Here is a 26166-nt window from a genome sequence, read left to right on the forward strand (position 1 = left end):
ATTCTTCTGCCTCAGTTATTCTGCTGTTGATTTGTTCTAGAGTATTTTTAATTTAAGTTATTGTGTTGTTAATTACTGTTTGTTTTCTCTTTAGTTTTCTAGGACCTTGTTAAACGTTTCTTGTATTTTCTCTATTCTATTCCACGATTTTGCATCATCTTTACTATCATTACTCTGAAATCTTTTTCACGTAGTTTGCCTATTTCCTCTTCATTTATTTGGTCTTGTGGGGTTTTATCTTGCTCCTTTGCCTGTATGATATTTCCCTGTCTTCTTATTTTGTCTGATTTACAATATTTGAAGTCTCCTTTCCTTAGGCTGCAAGGTCATAGTTTCTCTTGCTTCTGTTCTCTGCCCCCAATGCTGGGGTTGATCCAGTGTCTTGTGTAGGCTTCTTGATGGGAGGGAATGGTGCCTGTGTTCTGGTGTGTGGAGCTGCATCTTTTCCCTCTGATGAGCAGGGCCGTGTCAGGTGGTGTGTTTTGGGTTGTCTGTGTGCTTAGTATTACTTTAGGTAGTCTGTGTATTTATTGGTGGGTTTGTGTTCCTGTCTTGTTTGTTGTTTGGTATGAGGCATCCAGTGCTGGAAGGTGCTGTCAGTTGGGTGGAGCTTGGAATCAGACAGCGGCCTCCATGAGAGCTCTTGGCGATTAATCTTCCCTGGGGCCAGCATTCTCTAGTGTCCAGCATCCTGGACTCGGTGCTCTAACTCCAGAGCCTCAGGCCCAACTTCTGGTCGAGGGACCAAGACACCACAGGTCACTTGTCCCAGCAATAAAGGGGATTTGAAAAAAAAAAAGAAAAGACTAACAAAACCCCAGACAAATGGTAGAAAGTAAAATCAACGAACAGAAACAGAAACAAGGAAACACACACAGACAAAAGAAACAAAAACAGAGCCAAATAAGTCAAATAGAAACATAACAACCAAACAAACAGAAGAACCCAAGAGTGAAATCAAAAAATTAAGAAGAAAGCTGACAAAAACCCTAAACCAAAAAACAAAGCCAAAGCAGAGTGCCAACTGAAAAGTGAAGCAAAGAAACCAAGCAAACTGACAAAAATAATATTAAAAAAAAAAGAAAATGAGAAGGGGGAAAGAAGGGAGAACAACAGAAATTCAACATAGAAACAGAAATATACAAAAAAATATATATTTAAGAAAAAGAAAAGATAAAGAAAACTCCAGAGAAATGGTAAAAGCAAAATCAAACAAAGAGAAACAGAAACAAGGAAACACACACACAGGTAAAAGAAACAAAAACTGAGCCAAACAAATCAAAAAGCAAGAGAACAACCAGACAAATAGAACTCAAAAATAAAATCAAACAATTAAGATTAAAACTGACAAAAACACGTAACCTAGAAACAAAACCAAAGCAATGTGTTAACTGAAGAATAAAGCAAGGAAACAGAACAAACTGATAAAGGTGATTAAAAAAATAATAATGATAAAATAAAATAAAAAGGGCAAAAACGAGGGACAAGAAAGCAAAGTAAAAATAGACGTTGAAAAAATAATAAAAATTAAAAATATGTTATAAATCATGGAGATCCCAAAAGACTAAAAAAAAAGAAAAAACTAACCAATGAACAAAAAAAAACTAGAACCAACAACAGAATGAATCAAAACATAATAAAATTAATCGTGATAATTATGTTTCCCTCGGGTCTCCGCTATATGTGTCCTCGCCCACGCCATGAGTCACAGCCCACCTCTGCCTCCCCAAGAGGCTCTCCTCTGCCTCTGGGCTGGTGTCTGGACCTGCTGTGGGCCCTGTGGGCACCACTCAGACTGTGATCTGGCCCACTTCCTGCGTGTGCTACCCCCAAAGTCCGCAGCTGCCTGAGCTTCACCATTTTCATTTGTGGGAACACTCATTGTCTACTTAGATATTCCATAGATGCAGCGTCTACCCAGCTGATCGTGGGGATTTAATCTGTAGCTTGTACAGCTGATGGAAAGATTTTCATTCTTCTTTAGTCACCCTGTCTCTGGGGTAAGGTTTGGTTTTATCCCTGCCTCTGCGTGTGGCCCACCTACAGGAGTCTGGTCCTGAGGCTGCCTTGGAGCTCTTGGCTCTGCACCTGTGAGGACCGAGTGCAGAGGTGGTATGACTGCTTGGATATTGGGAGCCCCAGTGGCTCCAAATGCACAGGGAAGCCAGTGGCCATGGGCTTAAGAGATATGGCCCTAATGAGGCCTTTTCTGGTGCCTGGCATAAGGCACGTGAGGGCTAGCTCTGAGGGGGCTTTTCTTTTTATTGCTCAGCAGCTGGCACACAGGAGCCAGCCCTGAGCCGGCTTCTTTTATTGTCGTCAGCAGGCACCGGCGTGTGGGGAGAAAGAGGTTACAATAGTGGCTCCTCCCCCTGTGTGTGACTCAGAAATAGCACCCAGTGGCAGTCCAGTCTTCCTCCATAGGCATTCCCTGCTGCAGATTTCCTCCCTCCCATCCCCTCAGTCTGTCTCCCCACAGCCAACAGCAGTTTTCTCTCTGGGCCTGTTCTCCAGTCCCCATGCATCAGCTCCCAGCGCCCTTGCACACCTGTGAACACACATCCCAGTCTGGGGCACGTACAGCCGTGGTACGGACCATATGTGTATTTCTCACTCTGTCCCCTGTGCCACAGATTGGCCGCTTCACCTTCTTCTGACAGCCTCAAATGCTTCCCTTTTATCCCAATCAATTTCCCTGTCGGAGAGGGGGTTTCCCCAAATTTGGGAATCTCTCCTCTGCTTCATCTCCCCCACCCTGGGATGCAGGTCCCATCCCGTTTCCTCTTCTCCTCCTTCTCCCTTCTTTTTTTCCATCCTACTCAGTTATGCAGGGATCTTTATAGTTTTTCCAGTGTCCAAGATTTTCTGCTAGTTTTCAGCCAGTGTTCTGTGAGAATTGTTGCATCTATAAATGTATTCCTGATGCATCCATGGAGAGAAATGAACTCCACGTCCACCTACTCCTCCGCCATCTTGAATCTCCCAAGTTTGCTCTTTCGGGGAGTAGAAAATAGATATTAATGTTGAGGTATGTTTTTTCATGCAAGATAACCTATACTGTACAAATATATTGTGCATTTGGGAAAACATATAAGACATGTATGCTCATTTAGCAATCTGCTGTTCTTTTTCTTCTGTTCTTGAAAATGCTCACCAACTTGTTCTAATAAATAATAATTATCCCTGGGTATAGCCATAAATAACACAAAGAATGATAGTTGATAGAATCACAACAGAAATTCTGGAAAGAGCTGTATATCTCACTCAATCCAACACATTCATTTTAGCAATTCTGTGTCAATTTATCCATCTTTCTTTAGATCATTAAGGAAGATATGTGCTCTGATTTTTGCTTTAATCTAATTATCTTTGCAATAAATTCTTAGAATTCATCACCCAGGAAAAACATGCTTTCTTTCATAAAATGAAATACTTCTTTTTGTTGGAAATAAGATTACACAATCTGTATTTTGGTGTTTGTAATAGCTGTGAGAAAGCACAGGGCCAGATTTAATTTTCAAATATACTTATGTGGACATAGTTTTAAAAACAGTTATTGTCTTCAATTCATTAAAACAAATTGTTGAGTGGGTTAAACATTTTGTAGGCCCTTTTTATTTAGCTTTAGTTTGTATATGTTTATCTAATGGTGTATTTCCATTTGCTTGTCTAAATGCATATTTCCATTTTCATGCAAGCCACCTCAATCATTTTGGAAAGTAGCTTTTCAGTCAGGTGATGCTTATTGAGAACATACTGTGTGCTAAAATGTGTTTCAATGGAAAGCTAATAGGAATAAATTCTATGGAAGGGCATACATTCAAGTGACAAAGAAGATTAGGAAAGCCATTAGTAATAAAATAAGTTGAAAACGCCTCCATGCCATGATCTAGTCTTATACTTCCCTTTGTTTCATGGTGCCGAGGACATGACTGAGAATAATGAAGCCTGCTAACCTGAACCAAGTGAAATACATCAGCAATTGATTTAACTTTTAGCCTTGATGATGGAGCAAAACTTGGGGAAAAGCTGATGATGCAAGGGTTGTATTGCTAGGTTAGCAGAGTATCTACAGATAAATAAACAGTAAATATATATATATATATATACGCACATACATACATGTATATGTGTATACACTATATATCAGGCAGAGTAAATGTGTATATATGTATATATATATATATATATATATGTGTGTGTGTGTGTATATGTTTATATATATAATTGACCCTTGAGCAACACAGATTGAAATTGCAGAGGTCCACTTATAGGCAGATTTCTTTCAATAGTAAATGCTACAATACTACATGATCCGAGGTTGGTTGAATCCACAGATGTGGAACTGAGAATATGGAGGAACCATGGATATAGGAGGCTGACTATAAAGGCATAGGAGAATTTTCAACTGCACTGAGGGTTGACACCCCTGACCCCTGTGTTGTTTAAGAGTCAAATGTGTGTGTGTGTGTGTGTGTGTGTGTGTGTGTGTATTTATACACACATACAACACATACATATACACACATACATTGATAAAGTATATTGAGGACATAAATGAAAAGGGAGATGTTTGGCACATTTTGGATAGCATTGTTCTTATAGAACAGGAACATTGAATACTTGCGCATTTTTTATCCAATTTGCCCCTCTATGTAACTAAGTGAGTGCTCAGTATATCTTCATTGAATGAATGAATAGGAAAGAAATTGCTTTCAAAGCACTATAGGGAAATAGGATGCTCACTGTAGATAAACCTAGATAAAAGCTGAATACTAGTCACGTTAGGGCACAACATAGTCTTTGATTGTGTGACTGCTTTATAAATAGTATAAGTTTGCATATGAATTATAGATACACAAAAAGAGGCAGGGCAGCTTCTTTCACTGAGCTATATACCTAGTTAATTCAGGGCCTTTCACATAATACATGCTCATTAGATTTGGTTGTATTGATTTAAAAAAAACACGTACATTAAAAGCCAATCTAAGCATATCTAAAAACAAAAGTTTAAAAATAAGTTATGTTAGCTACTTAGTAGTTAAAATGAACTGACTTTGATTAGTATTAAGTGTTAGCCAGTTTTGAAATACCAACTTTCAAAGCCTTATAAACAGTGAAGTAGCACAACTCTGGCACTAATTGGGTCTTCCAGGGAGCCTAATAAGTATGTATGTCTTTTACTTAGCAGTGCCAATTGCCACTTTCTCCTTGGAAGGAGGCTGAAGTGGAGGTGGCTCGGACTTGGCTTCTCATGTCCCTTTCAATGGTGATCACCTATGAGCTGGCTAGACTACTAGAGCCCACCCCCTCAAAAACATCTGTAGGGAAACTCATCATTGCTAAAAAACAGCTGTAAATGTTTCAGCTAATATTCTTAGTGAATGACCACCTAGAGCAGAAAGAACTGAATGCTTTCTGGCTTCTACCAGTACCCACGTAGAATCACTGGCTCTTACCACTTTCTTCCAGGAAGGGGTAACGTAGACGACCCCATGGTTGGAATGGAGGTGGCTCCACCTGGCTTCTCGTGTACCTTTAGTAGTGATTACACATGAGCCTCTAGCAGGTCAGGGGACTCAACTTTCTCTTTGCTCTTTATCTATTTGTCAGATTTCTCTGAGGAAGCAGGCAATAAGTCCCTTGGAGAAATGCTTTTCTCTTGGTTTTCCTCCTACCTCACCAGCCTCTCTTCCTTGGTCTTTTCCTGGCTCTTTCATAGCTCCCTCACCTCTAAATTTTGTAGTATCTCGGGTCTTGCATTACTTTTCTATTGGTGCATAACAAATTACCTAAAACTCAGTGGTTTTTAAACAACAGATATATATTATCTCACAGTTTCTTTGGGTCAGAAGTCTAGTGTAGCTTAACTAGGTCTTCTGTAAGACTGCAGTCAAGGTGTCAGCTGGCGTTGGGGTATCATCTGAATGCTTGACTAGAAAAGGATTTATTTCCAAGCTTAAACAGGTTGTTGGCAGGATTTATTTTCTTAAGGCTATAGGAGTGAGGGCTTCATTTCTTGTTGGCTGGGGGCTGGAGACGTTACAAGATGCCAGCTAGAGGCTGCCCTCAGTTTCAAGAGGCTACCCTCACTTCTTTGCCCAGCAAAGGTTGAGGTTCCCGAATATGGTTGCTTGCTTCACAAAAGTCAGCTAGTGAGGGAAAAAGCTCCAGCACAATTGGCACTGTAATAATGTGATCACACAGTGTCAATCACCTGCATGCTGTCATGTATTCTATTGGTTAGAAGCAAGTTACAGGTCCTGCCCACACTCTAGGGAATTGGAATCATACAAGAGCATGACCACCAGGAGGCAGGGATGATCGAGGCACCTAAGAGTCTGCCCACCCCAGGGCTAGTCTCTGTCATCCGTCTTCTCTGTCTGTACTCACTTCCTCTCGTATCTCACGTCTTTAAATACTGTCAGTGATTGGACAACCCTGTTTTATATTTAAAGCTTGATATCCTTCTCTAAACTCCACACTGATATAGCCACTGCTTTCTTTATATTGTTCCTCTTCTGATAGACATCTCGAAATTCATATATCCAAAGTCAAAATAATTATTTCCCCTAAAAGTAACCTGTTTTTCCCATGGTTTCCCAGTCCCACTAAATGGCAGCTCTGTTCTTTCAGTTGCTCAGATCAAAAACTTTTATGCCATCCTGACTCTTCCTGTTCTCTCATATCCAACATCCAATTTATTAAATCTTTATTTTTAATTTGCCATTTCTTGGTTAGTGTACTTATCTTCAGGTAACACTAGGACCTGATCTAAAATATAGGGCACTTGGTGGCTCTCTGGCAACTGGAGTCCTAATGGGAAGAAGTAACCTCTGTCTCCATTTTATACCAGCTGGCTCCGGGCCTGCTTCTAACAGGATGGACCACATGGAACTCCAACACCACTGCTCTCTGACTTCGCTATTGATGGAAACTCTTGTGGCTTTGCCACATGCCAGATTGGTTCATGTCAGATGTTGCCTCTCACCAAACAAGGCTGCATTTGCCTTAATGAACCTCTCCGTACAAAGATTAAGGAGTAATGCCGATAATGGTAGTCACCTAACTCCTCCTAACATACTCTCTCTGCAGGGTTTTCTCCTCTGGGGCCTGTCCTTTTTTCATCCAATGTTCTTTTTTTCTTTCCTTCTCGCCCACATTTTTTTGTTTGTTTTTAATTAATTAATTAATTTTTTGGCTGCGTTGGGTCTTCATTGCTGTGCACAGGCTTTCTCTAGTTGTGCCGAGCCGGGGCTACTCTTTGTTGTGGTGTGCCGGCTTCTCATTGCAGTGGCTTCTCCTGTTGCGGAGCACGGGCTCTAGATGCACGGGCTTCAGTAGTTGTGGCACACAGGCTCAGTAGTTATGGCTCACGGGCTCTAGAGCGCAGGCTCAGTAGTTGTGGCACATGGGCTTAGTTGCTCCGCTGCATGTGGGATCTTCCTGGACCAGGGCTTGAACCCGTGTCCTCTGTATTGGCAGGCGGGTTCTTAAACACTGTGCCACCAGGGAAGTCCCTCACCCATGTTTTGGAAAACTGTGTTAATATCTGTTTCTGGGTAGGTAGGGCTTCCTATCATCCACATATACTTTGGTCTAAAGTAATAAATGTATCATTTTCTCCAGGTGTATTTTTACTTTATAGAATGAAAAAAATTGTTCCTATCACTAGAATTCGAGACATTAGTATGATGGCAAATTTGATTTATGGCACAAACAGTAGAGGAGTTCATGCTTGTTTCCCTGAACTCACGTGGAAGAGGTAGCTCCCTATTCTCCATACACATAAGGTGAACCTTGATCAGAACTCTCCCTATTTGAGCTTGGGCACAGGTAGATAGTAACTCATGGAGGCAGCTGGCAGATGAAAGGGGGTGATCTCAAATACATGGGTTGAGAAAAATTTACAAACTCCTTCTGTATCACTATAGAAAGACAGGTAACTATGTCCTCTTCCTTTCAAATACTTTGCAATTCTTTCCTTTGTACTTTAAGTTATTTCTTAAAGTTTATTTAATCAGGTGTCACTCGTATAAAAATATTTACTGTTGGTGAAGTAGTCTATGGTGATTTTCTCTGGGTAATATAGCCCATCCTTACGTTTTGCCTTTTTCTGTTTCCTTGAAACCTCACACTAATTTTCTAATTATATTTTTAGGAATCTGAATCTTGAACTTTCTGAGGAGAGCATCTGAGCTTCAGAGTTCCTATCAGGTAATGACAAAATATGGAAAAGACCCATGGTGCTGAGATTAGAATTTCACTGTGAGTGTCAATTTTAGATAATGTTGAGGATCCCTCCTTTTTTATGAAAGAAAGAAAGAAAGTTAAAGTTCTGGTAAGAAATTTTGTAAAAATTAAAATTGACAACAAAACCGTTTTAAAAAGTTGTATGTACTCTTAAGCACTCTATTTATTATTCAGAATTAGCCTAACCACAGAAAGTATAAGAGACATATACCAGTCTAAATAAACAAATGTTTCCAAAATAAGATATTTCCTATCTGTCGAAAAAGTTTTACTTGTTTGACTAACTTGATAGTCTTAATGCAATCAGTTGGATGAAAAATAAAATGTGTATTGCCAGCAAACATTTTAGAGAGATAAGCACTTGTTGCAAGTACTATATACATGCTTAGAAAAATCTTTACTTTGGCCAGCTAAGACCACCACATGTTTTAAAATGTCATCCATCATTTCAGTGTTAAGAGCGCCCCCTGGTGTGATTGTCTAATTATGTTTATGAGAAATTTAGGCACTATTTTTTTTTAATTTTTAAAAATTTTTATTGAATTCTTTTTTTTATTGAAGCATAATTGATTTACAGTATTATATTAGTTTCAGGTATACAGTATAGTGATTCAATATCTTTGCAAATTATACTCCATTTTAAGTTATTACAAGATAATGGCTGTAATTCCCTGTGCTGTACAGTATATCCTTGTTGCTTATCTATATTAGACACTGTTTTTAAAACCTCATTTTGCTATTAGATGGTAATAGACCTTCTTTTTATACTCTGCTGACCTGACCAGTATGGTATGTAACTATCTAGAAATATGAATTTAATTTTTTCCTTGCCGTTATCCATGTTTATATCTGGAATCAGTGGTTAGCTTGAAAGTAGAATTTGGTAATAGTAATCCCTAAACTTCTTCAGTTAAAGTTAAGGACCAATAATATATCCTTTGGTAAATGTGAAATTGTATACTGAGATAAAATTTTATAGGATAATCAAATTCTTTGGTGGTAATAACCTTGTTAAATGGCAAATTTCTGTGAACAGTTTCTTTTTGGTAAACTCATGGGCATTTTAATAATTAAACATGAGAATTCAGACATTGCATTTTGATTTTGAAATATTCATTGTTTGGAAAAATTAATCCAAGTTTTAAGATTTTCTTACAACCCAGCAGCCCCCCTATAACCACGGAACTTGCAAATGTAAACATAATAATTCATCCCTGAATCACAATAGACCTCTCATCCATCCCCTAAAATCACCCCCACTCCTGTAAATTCTCATTCGAACTTGGCAGCAGGGTGTCTATTTTATTACTGTCATTTTTCCTTGCATTTAATATTTAGTCCTTTGGGAATAATTAAACCATCCTTGCAAAGTGAAAATGTGCATAATATTCTAAACTACATTTCTGTAAATTTGATAACTGCAATTATATTTCCCCCTACTGTGTCTTCTCCAAACTTAGATTGTTGTGATCGTTTTAACCATTTCTCATAGGTTCTATGTTCTAAACTTGATCATTTACAGGGCTATCACACTGAGCTGTTTGGAATAGACTGCTTTTACTTTCATTTTCTTCTGTATGGTTCCTCTTTCAATTGAATTCTGAAGCCATAAGCTTAGCACAGTATTTATATTATGTCCTGGCCTGTTAAAAGGAAATTTTCTAAAATATAGAATAAAAAAAAATCAGAACAGCGAACCTATCATAGTAGACCTGTGTTTGAATCTGGTTTGCAAATTTATTAGCATCGTGACCTTGGATAAGTCAGTGAGCCTCTCAGAGCCTTAATCTCTTCTCCTGTAAAAGAGAAATACAAATCAGTACTTTGCAGAATGTTGTTAATTCATCTTTTATGTTAATATGTATTTGAGATTTATTATCTGCCAGATTTAAGGCTGGATGCCTCATGAGCATTTAGTTCTCACAACAGTTCTGTGAAGTAGGTGCTTTTATTTCTATATTATTGATGAGGCTTAGAGAAGCTAAGAAGCCTGTTAAGTGCAAAGGCCAAGATTCCAATCGAGGTCCTTTTGACTTAAAATGAGCTTATAAACACTATGCTTCGTATATGTTTTAATCCTACTTACTCATTTCTGCTAATTTATTGATTTTGTTGTCCTTAAGGTCAGATTATCTCCCAATGCACAAACATACAGGAAACCAATCTTTTGAAAAAGAAGAGCTGGATCTTTTAACATGGATGCTCTTCTTGTCCGAAAACCAGAATTATTTTGAGAATTTATTCTTCTATACAATTTTTTTCAAGCCAGGCAATGCACTAAGAGATCCTTTGTTATTATTTTCGTTGAGCTAATAGCAGTAACAAGGACTATTGGGTTGGTGAACCTTAAGGCACCTTCATGCAGAATATAAAGGCAGGATAATAGAATGCTAATTTTAGGCACTGTTGCATGCTTCCACCTCACCATTTCTGCTGGTTTTCTCTGGAGCTGGGACCACAATCTATTCCTTTTTGCCTTGCTGTTCTTATTTAAGTATCTAATTACTTGGATTGGCTTTGTGAAGACTACATCATTTTCCTTATGGTTTAAGAATTTTTCCTCATATTCTAGATACCAGATTTTATTCATTAATTGCTACAGAGGCTATAAGTTTCTCGTTTCGCTAATAAGTTGTTTTGAAGGCTACTAAGTAACTCACCATGGAAACATGGTGTGAACAGGCTTGTCCTTTGCTTAATAAAATCTAGTGTTTCATAATATTCCTTTGGTCCTTGAGATTTGCTCTAGGAAGTAGGCTGTTCAACCATGATTCAAGAGCACATTGTTGGGTTTCTCAATGGCTGAGTGACTGTTTTCTTGTTGAAGTTGCCTCATGTGCTTGGGTCAGATGTATAGGCATTAATGTGAGCAGCTGTGTATATTATTATGTCTTACTGAGGTTGCACATTACGCCAAACACCACTGCCACTAGGAAAATCAACTCAATCATCATCATTGAATCCATGAATGAGTGAAGAAATGGGAGTTGTTTTAGTTTTCTACCCTCATTTCTGCCCCACTCCTACACTTATTCCCCTGACTGCCTACCACACACACGTGCACACACAGCATTTGGTGAGTTTGTTCTTGGACTTGTTTAATGTTTGTGGAATCCAGTCTTTTTTTCCAAATCCTCTGATATTGTTTTGGGTTAAGCCCTCATATTTTTCATTTGAACAATTGGAATACTCCTTTAACTGAATTCTCTCTCTTCAGTGTTACATGCCTCCAGTAAACTGTCCCTAGTAACACCAGAATAATTTTCCTAAAACATAGAACTCATAACAGCTTAAAATTATTCATTGTCTCATTGTTCAGAAAGAGCCTTTGGTTCTTGCTTACTCTCTTCTAATTTGTCTCCCTACCATTGTCTTTACCCTCTGAATTCTGTGCTTTGCTCCACTGAAAAATTACAAATCCCAGAATGCTTTTCACTTCCTTTGCCTTCCTGTGCCTTTATGCACTAATGCACATGCCTTTATGCCAGTAACACCCTTCTGCACTTCATTTGGCGGGCTCCACTTTCTCCTCTAAGACAATCCTTCCCTGACAAAATTCTCACCCCACAAGCACATACTCAGTCTAAGTGCTTCTTCAGGGGAATTGCAAGATCCTGTGCTCACTTCTGTTGTTACAAGGTTTAGATTAGGTGGGCAGCTTGAAGGCAAGTATTATGCTATATTATTCAATGTACCACAGAGCCAGATATTTAGAAAATGCTCAGGACAACTTTATTTATGAAGCCCATGAAGAGGCTTAATGAAGAATAGAAAGATACTGTGTTAGGATTCCCACGAAGATCTCATGCCTCAGTCAGGCTTCCAAGCTTGTAGATCAAAATGTCTGACTTCTGTCAGCCATTACTGGGCAAGATGGTGAAGCAGCCATCAGTTGACATTATATGCTCTCTTTCATTTACATTGAATCTTTTACATTTTCACTTAAATTGACTTTTTCCCAGCACTCATATACGCCTCAGTACCCCTCTGTGACAGTGATTTTTTGTGGCTTAATATTCATTCTCTTCTTCTTTTTACTTGTGGTGTCAAGAGAAAAAAAAAGACCACAAGCCCCCCATTATCTCTTTCTCCTTTTTGCTATGGGAGACAATTTGCCATAATTCTGTCCAATGAAATATAAACAGGAATCTGATGGAATTTCTGGGAAGTCTCTGTGTTCTTGCTGTTGATGGTATCTTGTCTTCCTTCTGGCCCTTTCTTTCTTCCTTGCTCCTGGAAGGTACACACGATGACTGGAACTGGAGCAGCCACCTTGCTGCCTTGAAAGGTTAGGAATATTACTGAGATTTTAGCCATGACATACCTGAACTTTCAAATCAATAACAGTAATTTCCTTCCCTTGGAATTCTCATTATATGAGCAAAATTTACCGTTTTGTGTTTAAGCCATTGTTATTTGAGTTTTCTGTTGCATCAACTGACTCACTTCCCAAACTGATACTTCTTACATTTTAAATGAATGCATTAGAAGTTAGTGGTATAAGTTTTCCACCTCTCCACCTATGTTTTATATCTGTTAACTCAACAACCATGTATTTAGACCTACTGTCACCATGTATGTACTACCCTAGACACTAAGATATAATGACTGGAACACCATGCCTATGTAAATGGCTTACAGTCTCATGGGTGCATAGAAACAAAATTAATTATGATATTGTGTATTAATAATGATTAACTATGACAATATGAGATAGAATATATAATACAGCAAATGCCACAGCAGTATATGTAGAAAAGCCTGAAGGTAAACAGAAGAGAGTGTTTACAATTTGATCAAGCTCTCCTAAAAATAAAATCAAAATTTTTTAAATCAGAGAAATGAATCTCTCATCTGGGATTTCAGGCACCCTGAACAGGACTTAATCCTTGTGCCTTTTTAGTGACAGCGTAGGTGGTTACTTACCTTTATGTGTCAGCCTTCTGCCTCTTACTAATAATTAAAATGAGCACTGTCTAGGAGACCAGAGATAAAATCCACACTTTGAATTGCTGACAGGCTGTCTTTGGAAAGCCAAACTGGTGAAAAGCAATTTGTGGAGAAGGAGGGACAAGAAATGACACAGGAAGTTGCCAAGGATTCAACTGACACACAGAGTAGTAAGCCAAGAGCTGTGACAAGGATGGCAGTAAACAAGAAACCGAAGCTCTGTTGTTGAAAGGCAAGAGTTAGGTAGTGGAGAGAGACATCAAAGCATTAGGCAGCCAACATCCTGGAACAAACTCACAATGAGGGAGAGCTAGGGAACAAGCCTCCTCAGGAGAGCACAAAAATAGGCTCCAGGACTCCAGGACTCTCGCTGAAGTCTGTGAGGAAGGCCAGAAGCAGATCATAATAAGGACACTATTTATAAAATCACAGCAACTCAAAGGAGTTAAAATGAGAAAATGGTCTCAAAGTAAAGCATAAAAATTTTAATCAGTCAATGTTTTGAAAAGACACGAAACACTCAAAGAAGCTGATTCAAAAAGAGAGTCCAGGGACATTGGCATTGATTTCAGTGCTTGATCTTAAGGTGATTATTTTTGGTACAGATTTTGAAATGAAAAAAAGCTCAGGAAAGGCAAAATCAATGTGGAATAAAATTTCTGGGATTGGGCCAAATGCCATTCAGAATTCTCAGGTCTTGGGATAAGCTACAGAACTGAGCACATTACCATTTATTCTAACTGTGACACAGGGTTTTCCCAGAAGATGAATGAGAGGAAAGCTGCCAGTGATCCAGGTTTGAATAATAAGGACTGACCATCTCCAGTCTACCACACACTTGAGAGAAGCTATGAATACCAATAAGGCATCAAGACATGTTGTGTGATCACAGAATACTCCATACTTTTACTCTACTCAGGATTAATGGACCAAGTTATGCTTGGTCCGTTAATGCATGACCACCAGGGTCTGATAGAAAATTATAGATACTCTCCTAGGGCATAAGTCCAATCTTCCGAAAAAAAACAGGGAACAACTAACATAGGTAACAGGTATTTTGGCTTCTGTGACCATATTCCATCTGTACTCTTCATCTAATGAGGGATGCTAATTACCTGTTCTAATGAAATTTGATCAAGAGTGGTTTTCTGAGATATATATATATCATATATATGAGATATGTTTGCATTTTATGTATTTTTATATCTGAACTATATTGAATCACTTATAATATTACAAATTATCTAAATTATTTCTAATGTAAGACATACAGGTAGTTCATTCATGATGTTTTTTTTTTTACTTTTAAAGTGCTGCCTCTGAGGAAGCATGATTATTTTGCATGATGTCAAATGTCATAGAATAGGGATTTGACCTAAATAACTTTTAACTTTCCTTCATCATTTGATGCTGATCTAGAATATGCAAATTCACCTAAATTTTCCTAGAAGCTATTTTGCTTGCTTTGCCTCATCTGTGAAGCAGTAATGTGCTTTCAAAGAGTATACTGTTTTCTAGATTTACATTCTATGCATCCAGAATTCAGTAAATACCCATGTTCACTTTATCCATGTCTTCTTTGTTTACAGTAATTTCAGTTATTTCAACCTCAGTCTTTCGGAATGAGGAGTTCTGACCTTTGGTATCTTTTTCACTTATAAATCTGTTCTATGGTTTATTATTATTATTGTCCTTCTCCAAACCTTACCTTGCTCTTTGGTATTTCTGAAATGTGGCAGCAAACAGCATGAGGCTGCATAGGAACACATAAAACAGAATGTTATAAAAAACTCTTTGTGGATATTTAATCATCATTACTTTTCTGAGAGCACTGTCTCATCCTGTTGATGAAACCTATTCCCAAAATTACATATTCCTGATTTTTATAAACAAGTGTGTGATTATAGTAAGCCATTAATATTTGAAGAATATGACTTGAAGATTGCATTAGATTTCCAAAAGGGATCAAGGATATATAATAATCAGGAATTACTTACGAATTTGCAAAGGAGTTTGATTTAAAGAGGTGTTTTTTTAGCTTCCCAGTATCCTCTTTAGATTATTTGTATAGGAAGAGATATTTTTATGCCAGGAGTTTTCATCTATAGAAAACCCAAGTTAATGTTTTCATTAATTTGTGCCTATATTTTTATGTTTGGGTTGGATCTCATTTTTATGGTGTGCAGGCTCCCACAGGTGAGTCTGATGCACACCAATATATGAGAACATTCTAAAATATTCAATAAAATTATGAAGAGAGACAGTTTTTATAATGAGAAGATACTTAGAAATATGTTTAAGGTTCTGTGTTGACTTCAAATTAAATATAATTGCAAAGTATATGTTGCGGACTGAATATTTGTGTTCCCCCAAAATTCATTTGTTGAAACCTTAACTTCTAGTGTGATAGTGTTAAAGGTGGGGCCTTTGGGAGCTTATTAAGTTTAGATGAAGTCATGAGAGTGGAGCCCCCATAGTGGGATTAGTATTAGAGGTATAAGGATTATCAGTATAATTATTATAAGAAGAGGAAGAGACTAGAGCTCTATGTGAGGACACAGCGAGCTAGGACACACTGCAAGCCAGGAAGAAAGCTCTCACCAGGAACCAGATTTGCCAGCACTTTGATCTTGGACTTTACAGCCTCCAGAACTGTGAGAAATTCTGTTGTTTAAGCAACTAAGTCTATGGTTTTTTGTTACAGTGGCCTGAACAGATTAATACGGTATGCATTGGAAGCCAGGAACAGTTTGAAAAATTTCAAATCTTTTTCTTCCTTTTTCAAAAAAAATATATATTTATTTATATATTTGGTTGCACTGGGTCTTAGTTGTGGCTGGCGGGCTCCTTAGTTGTGGCTCGCCAGCTCCTTAGTTGCGGCACGTGGGCTCTTTAGTTGTGGCAGGTGGGCTCCTTAGTTGTGGCATGTGAACTCTTAGTTGCGGCATGCATGTGGGATCTGGTTCCCTGACCAGGGATCAAACCTGGGCCCCCTGCATTGGGAGTGCAGAGTCTTAGCCACTGTGCCACAAGGGAAGTCCCTCAAATCTTTTTCTAATTAACTAAAGTTGGCTACTAAACTCACAGCTGCCTTCAAGTGTAATAAAGAATGGCAGCCAAATGACCAATAGTGGGCATTACTGAAAAGATGGTCTATCAGGAAATAGAATGTTCGGAAAATGTAGTGCAGATATTTTCTATAACTAAATTGAAATGTGGAAAAACTTGGTTAAACAGAATGCCTAGAGAACAGTGTTCTAATTTCATTGGATCTTTGATAAAATTTGAGCTGAATGTCCTTTGTGACTCAGTTGTTATTGACAACTTTCTTTATCATCAGTAAAATGCTATCCTATCTTCTCTCCCTTAATGTAATCAGAACTGAATCTTTTTTTTTTTGCATTTGGAAACTTTACCCTGAAGCATATTTCTCATTCTGTAGTACGATGGAGGGATAAAGATGAAGAATGCATAGGCTTCGTTTGTAATGGGACTCTCTAATATTAGTTTTGTGTGATTTGCCACCTTATGTTACTAATGGAATATAGAGAATTCTAGATAAAGTTTCAAGTTAATGGTTTTATTGAAAAAAAACTGTTTCAAATCTTAACTCTTAAAAGTATTTTTCAATAGTTGAATTTATAATGAAGAGATTGACACTTTCATCATAATAGCCATTAACCTAAAGAATTTTGTAAGAGAGGACTTAGGAGATTGATATAATCTAAAATAAACTACTTAAAACACACTATTTAAAGCACAACTGATTCTGCACACTACTTTTTGAAATTAATGTAGGTCTAAACAGAGCTCTATCTATAGTTTATGTCATACCACTACGCAGTATGAAGTACTTATTCTGTGCTGGGCATTGAGTTAAATGTGTACATACACATGCATACACATATAAAATCTCATTGCTATATAATATATATAGTCTAATTTCTGTAACAACCTAGTAAAATTAATATATTTGTGAAATTAACATGAGTTTGTGTGTTTGTGGGTATGTGGGTGTGAGTGTTCAGAGCAATAGCAAACAAAATTGTTCTATTTTATTATCAAGTAGAACATATTTATTATTGTTGTTGTTAAGCTTGTTCTAAAATTTGAGGAAATAAAATTAAAACTTAATTGAACTCTCAGAAATAAGGGCTAAAATAAAAATATGGAAGATATAAAAGAAGCAACACTAAAATTATTAAAATAGTGTCCTCACGGGAGTAAGAATCAGGAACAGGGCAGGAACAGCAGGAGGCTTGTGTTTTATCTCATCAACCTGTTAAAAACCACTTGATTTTTTAAAGAATATGCTGTTATAAATATGAGGTTTAAAATGTAAAAAAGTAATAAAATCATTTTATGAGTTAAAAAAAAGAAATGAAGTGCTTAAAATACATACTGTCGGAACCATTCTAGGGTGCTTTAGAATCAGGTAGAAAAGAAGCGAGTTCATCAATTAGGTAAGTATAAATTAATTAACTTTAAAATAGCAGTCAGTAGTTATAAGCCAACTTCTATACACTCATTTTAAAACATTTTTTTAAATTGTGGTGACATATATATATAACATAAAATTTTCCATTTTTAAGTGTACAATTTTGTGGCTTTAATTACATTCACAATATTGTACAACCATCACCACTGTCTATTTCCAAAATTTTTTCATTGCTCCAAAGAGAAACTCAGTACCCATTAAGCAATAACTTCTCATTCTGCCCAGACCCTGGTAATCTCTAATCTACTTTGCATTGTTAGGAATTTGCCTATTCTAGGTATTTCATGTATATGTCTTATGGTCTAAGACATAAATGGACTTACATTACCTAATGCACTTAAAGGCTGGGTTAGTAGTTGAGTTTTCCTTAAGAAGCTATATCCTATTCAGTGAGTTTTTTTTTTTTTTCCTGGTAAAAGCCATTTCTTTCACTTCTTCTAAATCAATAAGAGGACTAGGCATGCTTACTGTCTCAAATGCAGCTAACGGACCATTCTTTCATTGCCTTTCTCCAGTGGTCTGCCCTCTGAGTGTAAGTGAGAATTTACGTGTGTATGTATGTGTGAGTGTGTGTGTTTGTGTGTGTGTGTGTGTGTGAGAGAGAGAGATGTATTGGTGTATCTCAAAACAATTATTTCATTTGTTCTGATTCTGAAAACAATCCATTTTCATTACAGTAAACTGGAAGAACATTTGGTTGCTAACTTTGATATTATAAACAATGTAGCAATAAACAGCATGGTGCATCATTTCTGATGAATTCTACTTTAACAATATGCCTTCCATTACCCAGAGAAGCAGTGGAAGCCCTTTGTTAAAGACGTAGAAACTGTTAAGCCAAAGTTGCTGAATATCTGTGAAACAGACTCCCTACCCTCTCCTACACCCTTACTAGACTAGGCGAGCAAGAAATAAATATTTATTGTGTGAAGCCATTAAATGTCAAGGTTTTTCTATTACAGCAGCTTCCATTACCTTAACTAATACAATCACCCTTTGAACATTTCCTGTTAAAGTTGCCTTAGGCACTTAAAACTCATTAAGTCCAGAGTACATTTTCTTATCTTCTGCTAAACCCAATGCCCAGAAAGGAAAATGTCCTGTATTTCCTCACAACTCTACTACTGCTCTGGCCATCAGATGTGTGTGTGTGTTTTTTTCCCCACAGTAACCAGTTCTCCAACATGTCAGATGTTGATGCAATTCAGTTAAATTCTGACACTAACCAAAGTTAGTAAAAATTCCACAGATTAAGGGCTCAGTTCCACAAGACTTCTGCTCACTTCAGAAGTCAAGTGCAAGTCGTAGGTCCCCAGGCTACCCGCAACTTGACTACAAATTAGAGGTTCCCATGATACCCTCCTCATGTTCGATAATGTACTGGAGTGGCTGATAGAACCCAAAAAAACAGTTTAGTTACTCTTCCTAATTTATTATAAAGGATATTTTAAAGAATACAAATGAACAGCCAGATGAAGAGATACATAAGTTGAGCCTAGAAGAGTCCCACGTGCAAGAGCTTCTGTCTCTGTGGAGTTGGGTGTGCCATCCTCCTGGCATGTGTATGTATTCACCAACCTAGAAGCTCTGTGAACCCTGTACTTTTGGGATTTATATGGAGGCTTTATCATGTGGGCATGATCAATTATTAACTCAATTTCCAACCCCTCTGCCTTCTCTAGCGAATGGGGGTGGGATGGGGTTGAAAGTTCCTAGCTTCTAATCATGACTTGCTTTCTCATGACCAGCCCCCATCCAGGTGCCCATCAGGAGTCACCTCATTAGAACAAAAGGTGTTTCCATCACTCAGGAAATTATAAGTGTTTTGGGAGCTCTGTGTTAGAAACTGGGGTAAAAGACTAAATAGTAGCAGGAACCAGGGGCAAATATATATATATATGTGTGTGTATATATATATATATATATATACACACACACAAATATTTATATTTACTATTATTTCACACCTGGTCTTCCACCTTTTTTTCTTCCTAGTAATGAACTAAGTGTACTACCAGTCACTTACACTAGGAAAAAAAGTCATTTTAACTTACTTCTTATCTCCCTTACCCAATGGCTTTCCATTTCCTAGAAAAAAATTTCTATGTACATTGTTCCTCTTGTCTCTATTTGCATAGCATCTTCCCTAATTCAAGCTCTCTTTATCTCTTGGTAGGACAATTGTCATAACTTTCTAACCCATATTTCATTTCTTCTACAAGCTCTTCCTGTGGAACTGATTAATATCCCTAACTTGTTTCTGATATACCAGGACCTTTTACCCAAATTGTATGTACTAAAGTTCAAATTCTTTATCTGTGATCTGCCTTTTGACTTAATTTTGCTGTCTTATTTCATATGGCTCCCCATATGGTACAGTATATTGTGTGAACTGAAATACTTGCAGTTCCATTACATACTCTTTATTTTCTTACCTCCCTTTGTTCTCTTTACTTGGAATATCTTGCTCCTCCATCTCAGAATATGTGAATTCTCCATTACATCAAGGTCCAACTTAAATGATATTTCTTCCACAAACTTCTCTGATCCTCTTCTTTAATAATTTCTTCATTCCTTAAAGGAAGGGGTATCATTTATGACACATTGCTTTTCTTATAGTTATTCTTGTATGTCTTATCTCTTCCACTAGAGAAAGAACTTCATGATGACATACTTTAATAAAACTATTATTAATAGAATTTTACCTGAAAAAAATTGCACATGGAAATAAAGATATCAAATATCTTTGTAATAGAGTAAAAGTGAGTACAAGCTGAGGTAGAAAATAGGTCTCCAGTGGACTTGTAGATTATTCTTAGACAACATAAGATACACTTACTCCCAGTCACCAAATAATTGTTGTGAAATGAGGGATACTGTTACTTCATAAGGTTCATCTAAACTAAATCATGATTCTTGGCGTATTTTTCAATGTAAAATGAGATGAGTCTTGGCAGTATGTCACATACCATGATAAATAAATATATTCTCTTTAGAGAGGAATAGGTGATGAAATGATCCTTTGATGTTCCCCAAAGAATGCTGTATCCATTTTGATATGTAGAAAGACAGTAATCCAAAGCACATGCTTAGAATACTACTGTTGTCTTCATAGTTTAGGCTATCACTTGAGAAAGGAGTATTCTGTTTAATAGGTTTTCTACTCAACACTATTTTTTCTTGTGATTTATTAATTCTACTGTGCATCTAAATTTATTCTTTTGATTGTTACCTTGACTTTCATCTCATGCATATACCACATTTTATTCATCTTATCTCCTATGATTGACACTTAGTATTACCAGAAGAGGATTTTGTAGGTCACATGTACATGTAATTTTACTAAGTACTTCCTGATTGCTTTCCTGAAACAATTTACAGGCCTAACAGCAAAACCTGGCAGCTTAATTTCACCCTTATACTTTCTAACATTTCTACTATCCAACTTCCTGATTTTTGTCACTTTGAAAACTGGTATTTTGAAATTTGTATTACCTTAGTAGTGAAGATGAGCCTCTTTTTCATATATGCAGCCTTAGTTCATTCCTTCTTTTGGGTTTCTTGTCTTTCCCTGGTTAATTTTTAGCAGTTCCTTGTATATTCTCAATTAATAGTTTACAAGCATCTCTCCTAGTCTCTAATATCTTTTTTCTTTAATTAAAAAATTTTTTTACATCTTTTTTGGACTATAATTGCTTTACACTTTTGTGTTAGTTTCTGCTGTATAACAAAGTGCATCAGCCATATGTATACATATATCTCCACATCTCCTCCCTCTTGCGTCTCCCTCCCACCCTCCCTATCCCACCCCCCTAGGTGGTCACAAAGCACCGAGCTGATCTCCCTGTGCTATGCGGCTGCTTCCCACTAGCTATCTATTTTACATTTGGTAGTATATATAACTTTTCTTATAGTATTCTTCATTGCACAGAAATCCTTCATGTTTTGTCAAATCAGTAGTTTTTGCTTTATGTATTTCTTAATCAAATTTAATAAGGTATAATTTATATACAGTAAAATGTACCCATGCTGAGAGTACAGTATGAAGAATTTTGATAAGTATATGCATCTGTGTGCTCAGCATCACAATGAAGATATAGAAAATTCCCATCACACCAAAAACTTCCCTTAAGACCCTTTGCAGTCAATTCCTGCCTTTCATCCCCAGCCCTAGACAACTAATGATCTGTTTTCTGTCACTAAAGATTAGTTTTGTTTCTTCTAGAATGTCATATAAATGGGATCATGCAGTGTGAACACTCTTTTTCACTTCTATTTATACTCAACATAATGTTTTTAAAGAATTAAAAGAAAATTTATATATATACATACATATATACGCATGTATACATGTATATGTGTATATGCATACACAGAGATAGATGTATACATAACTATACGTATATGTACAGTTTACTTTTCTTCCTATATATCCAAGTTGCTATTTGGTCTCATTTCTCTTCAATCCTCCAGACTTCCTTTAGTATTTATTTTAGTAAAGATCTGCTGCCAACTCATTTTTAAAAAAGTGTATTTCAACTTCATTTTGGAAGAGTAGTTTCACTGGATATAGATTAGGTCTTAGCTGAATTGTTTTTCCTTTTGTACTTTGGACATGCCATTCTGTTGTCTTCTGGCATCCACTGTTTGTGATATAAAGCCCATCATTGATTGCATCACTGTCAACATCTATGTAATGTATCAATTTTCCCCCTGCTTCCAGGGTTTCTCTTTATCTGTAGCTTTCAGAAGTTGACTGTGAAGTACCTGAGTGTGATTTTCTTTGTGTTTATCCCACTGGGAGTTTGTTAAACTTCCTGGATATGTAAGTTAATATTACTTTTTTCTTTTTTTCCTTTATACTAAGTTTGTGAAGATTATTATAGCCCGTATTTCTTGAAATATTTTTCTTTCACTTTTTGTCTCTACTCTCCTGGTACTCCAAGTGAAATGTACATTGAATCATTTGATGTTACCCCAGAGTCTCTGAGCCTTTGTTTATTTTCTACATTTTTTTTGTCTCTGTTGTTCAAATTTTATTCATTCCATTGATCTATTTTCAAATTCACTGATTCTTTCTTCTTCAACTGGTGTTGACCCCATTTAGTAAATTTCAGTTGTACTTTTCAGACACAGAATTTCCATTTCATTCTTTTTTATAGTTTCTATTTCTCTGCTAAGATTCTATATCTGTTCATAGATTGAAGTATATTTTCCTTTAAGTTTTGAATGTCTCCCTTTAATTCTTTGAACATATTTATAATAACTTCCTTGAATTATTTGCCTGGTATGTCTAGCATCTGTGGCCATTCAGAGTCAGATTCTATTAAATGATTATTTCATGAATAGGGGTCACAGTTTCTTGCGTTTATTCTTGTTTTGTTGCTTGCCTAATAGTTTTTGGTGGAAAAGTAGACATCGTAAGTAATATACTTTAATAATTTAGAAACTCCTTCTTTCTTTCAGTGATGATGATGATGATTTTGTTCTTCCAAAAAAAAAGAGGAAAAGGTCCTTATAAATTAACTTGTTCGGAATCAAATTTTGAAATCTATTTCTCCTGCAATGTTCAGCAGCTGATACTTTTTTTCAGCTTCCAGTTGCTGTTACTGCCTCTTTGTCCTCCTCCTCTTCTCTCCTGTTCTTCTTCCTTCTTCTCTCTTTATCTTTCTTCGTTTTTCTTTTTCCTCTTTTGTCAAGCCTCCCAGCTCTTACCTGAGCCTGCTATTTAGTAATTAATCAAGAATTTTATGTGCAGAGTTTATATTCAGATTCTGAGGCTCATCCAGTCTATTAGCTTTTTCTTCAGTTATTGACATAATTTTTTCTACTTTATTATCTTATAATTGTGCACTACATTGGTTGGTTTTCAAATGCAAAAGCCCTGATTCTGACCTACTTACATATGATTTATTTTCCTTTTTATATATTTCTAGATTTGACTGTAATATATTGTTAAAGTTTTAATGTTGATTTTTATGTAGCTTTTTTTCTCTAATAATGTTGGTCTAGTTTTGATTTCAGGGTAATTCTGGACTCAAAGAATGAGGTGTGATGTATTTCTTCCTCTCATTGTAAAATTGTTCTGGCAGGGTTGATATTGTTTCTTTTTTATAAGTTCAGTAAAATTATCAGTAAAGCAGTTTGTCCTACAGTAGTCTTTGTGGGGAGTTGTTAAGTTACAAGTGCAATTTCCCTAGTATATATAGGGCTACTTAGTTTTTCTATAATTTTTAAGTTAACTGTATTGTAGTCATGAAATGTAATCTTTGTGATATGAGCACTTTAAATTTACTGTGACTAGTTTTATGGTCCAATGTATCATTTATTTTTAAATGATTGGGTGGAGAGTTCCATAAATGTCAATTAGATCAGGTTGATTAATAGAGTCATTCAAATCTTTTATTTCCTTAGTAATAGTCTATTTATTTAGTCTAATGCTTATGGGGTCATATGGTAAATATATGTTTAACTTTATGAGAACCTGCCAAACCATTTTCCAAACTGGCTATATCATTTTGAATTCCCACCCTCAATGAATGAGAGTTCTTATTGCTTCACATCTTCAGCAGATTTTGATCGGTCAGGATTTGTTCATTTGTTTTAATTTTAGCCGTTTTAATAGGTATATAGTAATACCTCATTGTAGTTTAAATTTCTTTTCCTAATGCCTAAGGTTGTTGAGACTCTTTTTCTATGCTTATTTACCACCTGTATATATACTTTGATGAAATGTCTGTTTATATCTTTTACATCTTTTTAAAATAATGATTTGTTATCGTGGAGTTTTCCCCTTATTATTGAGGGCTTTTTTTTTTAACATCTTTATTGGAGTATAATTGCTTTACAATGGTGTGTTAGTTTCTGCTTTGTAACAAAGTGAATCAGCCATACATATATCCCCATATCTCTATTATTGAATTTTAAAAGGTCTTAATATATTATACATACAAATGTTTAATCCACTATGTGATTTGCAAATATTTTCTTTCAGTCTGTAGCTTGTCTTTTCATTAACAGTATCCTTTGCAAAAGTTAAGTTTTAAATTTTGATGAGGTCCTAATTAGCAAGTTTTATTTTTCCTTTTATGTATGTTACTTCTGGTGTCATAAAAATACTTATTACCAAACCCAAAATCTTACAGATAGCATTTTATTTTTCATGTTTTTTTCGAGAAATTTTAGTCTGACAGTTTCCATTTACATCTATGATCTATTACGAGTTAATTTTTGAATAAGATATTAGTTGTAGGTGGAGATTCATTTTTTAAAAATAAGGATGTCCAGCAGTTCCAGCAATAATTGTTGAAAAGACTATCCCTTTTTATTAATTTGCCTTTGCAAAAATCTATTGATTGTATTCATCTTGGTCTATTTCTAGACTTTCTATTCTACTCCACTAACATATGTCTGTTCTTTCACCAATACCACACTGTCATAATTGCTTTAGCTTTATAGTAAGTCTTGAAATGGGGAGTGTGAATCTTCTAACCTTGTTCTTTTTCAGGATTGTTTGGTTAGTGTAGTTCCTTTGTCTTTCCACGTGAATTTTAGAATCAGCTTGGCAAAATCTACCAAAATGTTTGCTGTGTTTTTGATTACGATTGCATTCAATTTGTAGATTAATTTTGTTAGAAGTTATATCTATTGTCTTATATCTGTTGAGTCTATCAAGCCACTTGCATGGTATATTTCTCCATTTATTTAAATCTTCTTTAATATATTTTATTAGTGTTTTGTAGTCCTCAATATAGAAATGTGATGGCTAATTTTATGTAAACTTGGCTGTGCCGTGGTATACAGGTACATAATCAACACCAGTCTGTATTTCACTGTGAAGGTATTTTTTAGATGATATTAACATTTAAATCATTAGACTTTGACTAAAGCAGATTGCCTTCCATACACACACACACACACACACACACACACACACACACACACACACACACACACACAACTGATCTGTTACTCTGGAGAACTGGACTAATGCATAGAACTTATATGTATTTGGTTAATTTATATGTAAATTTTTTTTTTTTTGCGGTACGCAGGCCTCTTACTGTTGTGGCCTCTCCCGTTGCGGAGCACAGGCTCCGGACGCGCAGGCTCAGCGGCCGTGGCTCACGGGCTCAGCCGCTCCGCGGCATGTGGGATCTTCCCGGACCGGGGCACGAACCCGTGTCCCCTGAGTCGGCAGGTGGACTCTCAACCACTGCGCCACCAGGGAAGCCCTTTAAATATTTTTGATGCTATTTCAAATGGGATTTTCTTTTTAAAATTTCAGTTGTTGATTGATGCCATAAAGATATTAGATTCACTTTTGTTTATTGGCATTTACCCTGCAACCTTGCTAAACTCACCTAATAGTACTAGGATTTTTTTTTTTTTTAGATTCTTTGAGGTTTTCTCCATAGGTATCTGTGTCATCTATAAAGCGAGGCAATTTTATTTCTCCTTTTCAA

General features: G+C 36.4%; 1 protein-coding gene across 1 annotated transcript in view; it reads left to right on the forward strand.

Moving 5' to 3' along the window:
* Window positions 1–26166, forward strand: part of GABRA4 (gamma-aminobutyric acid type A receptor subunit alpha4) — a 256407-nt gene that overhangs the window by 164008 nt on the left and 66233 nt on the right. The window contains exon 9 of the mRNA XM_060012610.1: window positions 8162–8217. Coding sequence (XP_059868593.1) covers window positions 8162–8176 — 15 coding nt within the window. The 3' untranslated portion in view covers window positions 8177–8217. The remainder of the gene's footprint in view (window positions 1–8161; window positions 8218–26166) is intronic.

This window comes from Delphinus delphis, chromosome 5, assembly GCF_949987515.2.
Source record: "Delphinus delphis chromosome 5, mDelDel1.2, whole genome shotgun sequence".
Classification (NCBI taxonomy): domain Eukaryota; kingdom Metazoa; phylum Chordata; class Mammalia; order Artiodactyla; family Delphinidae; genus Delphinus; species Delphinus delphis.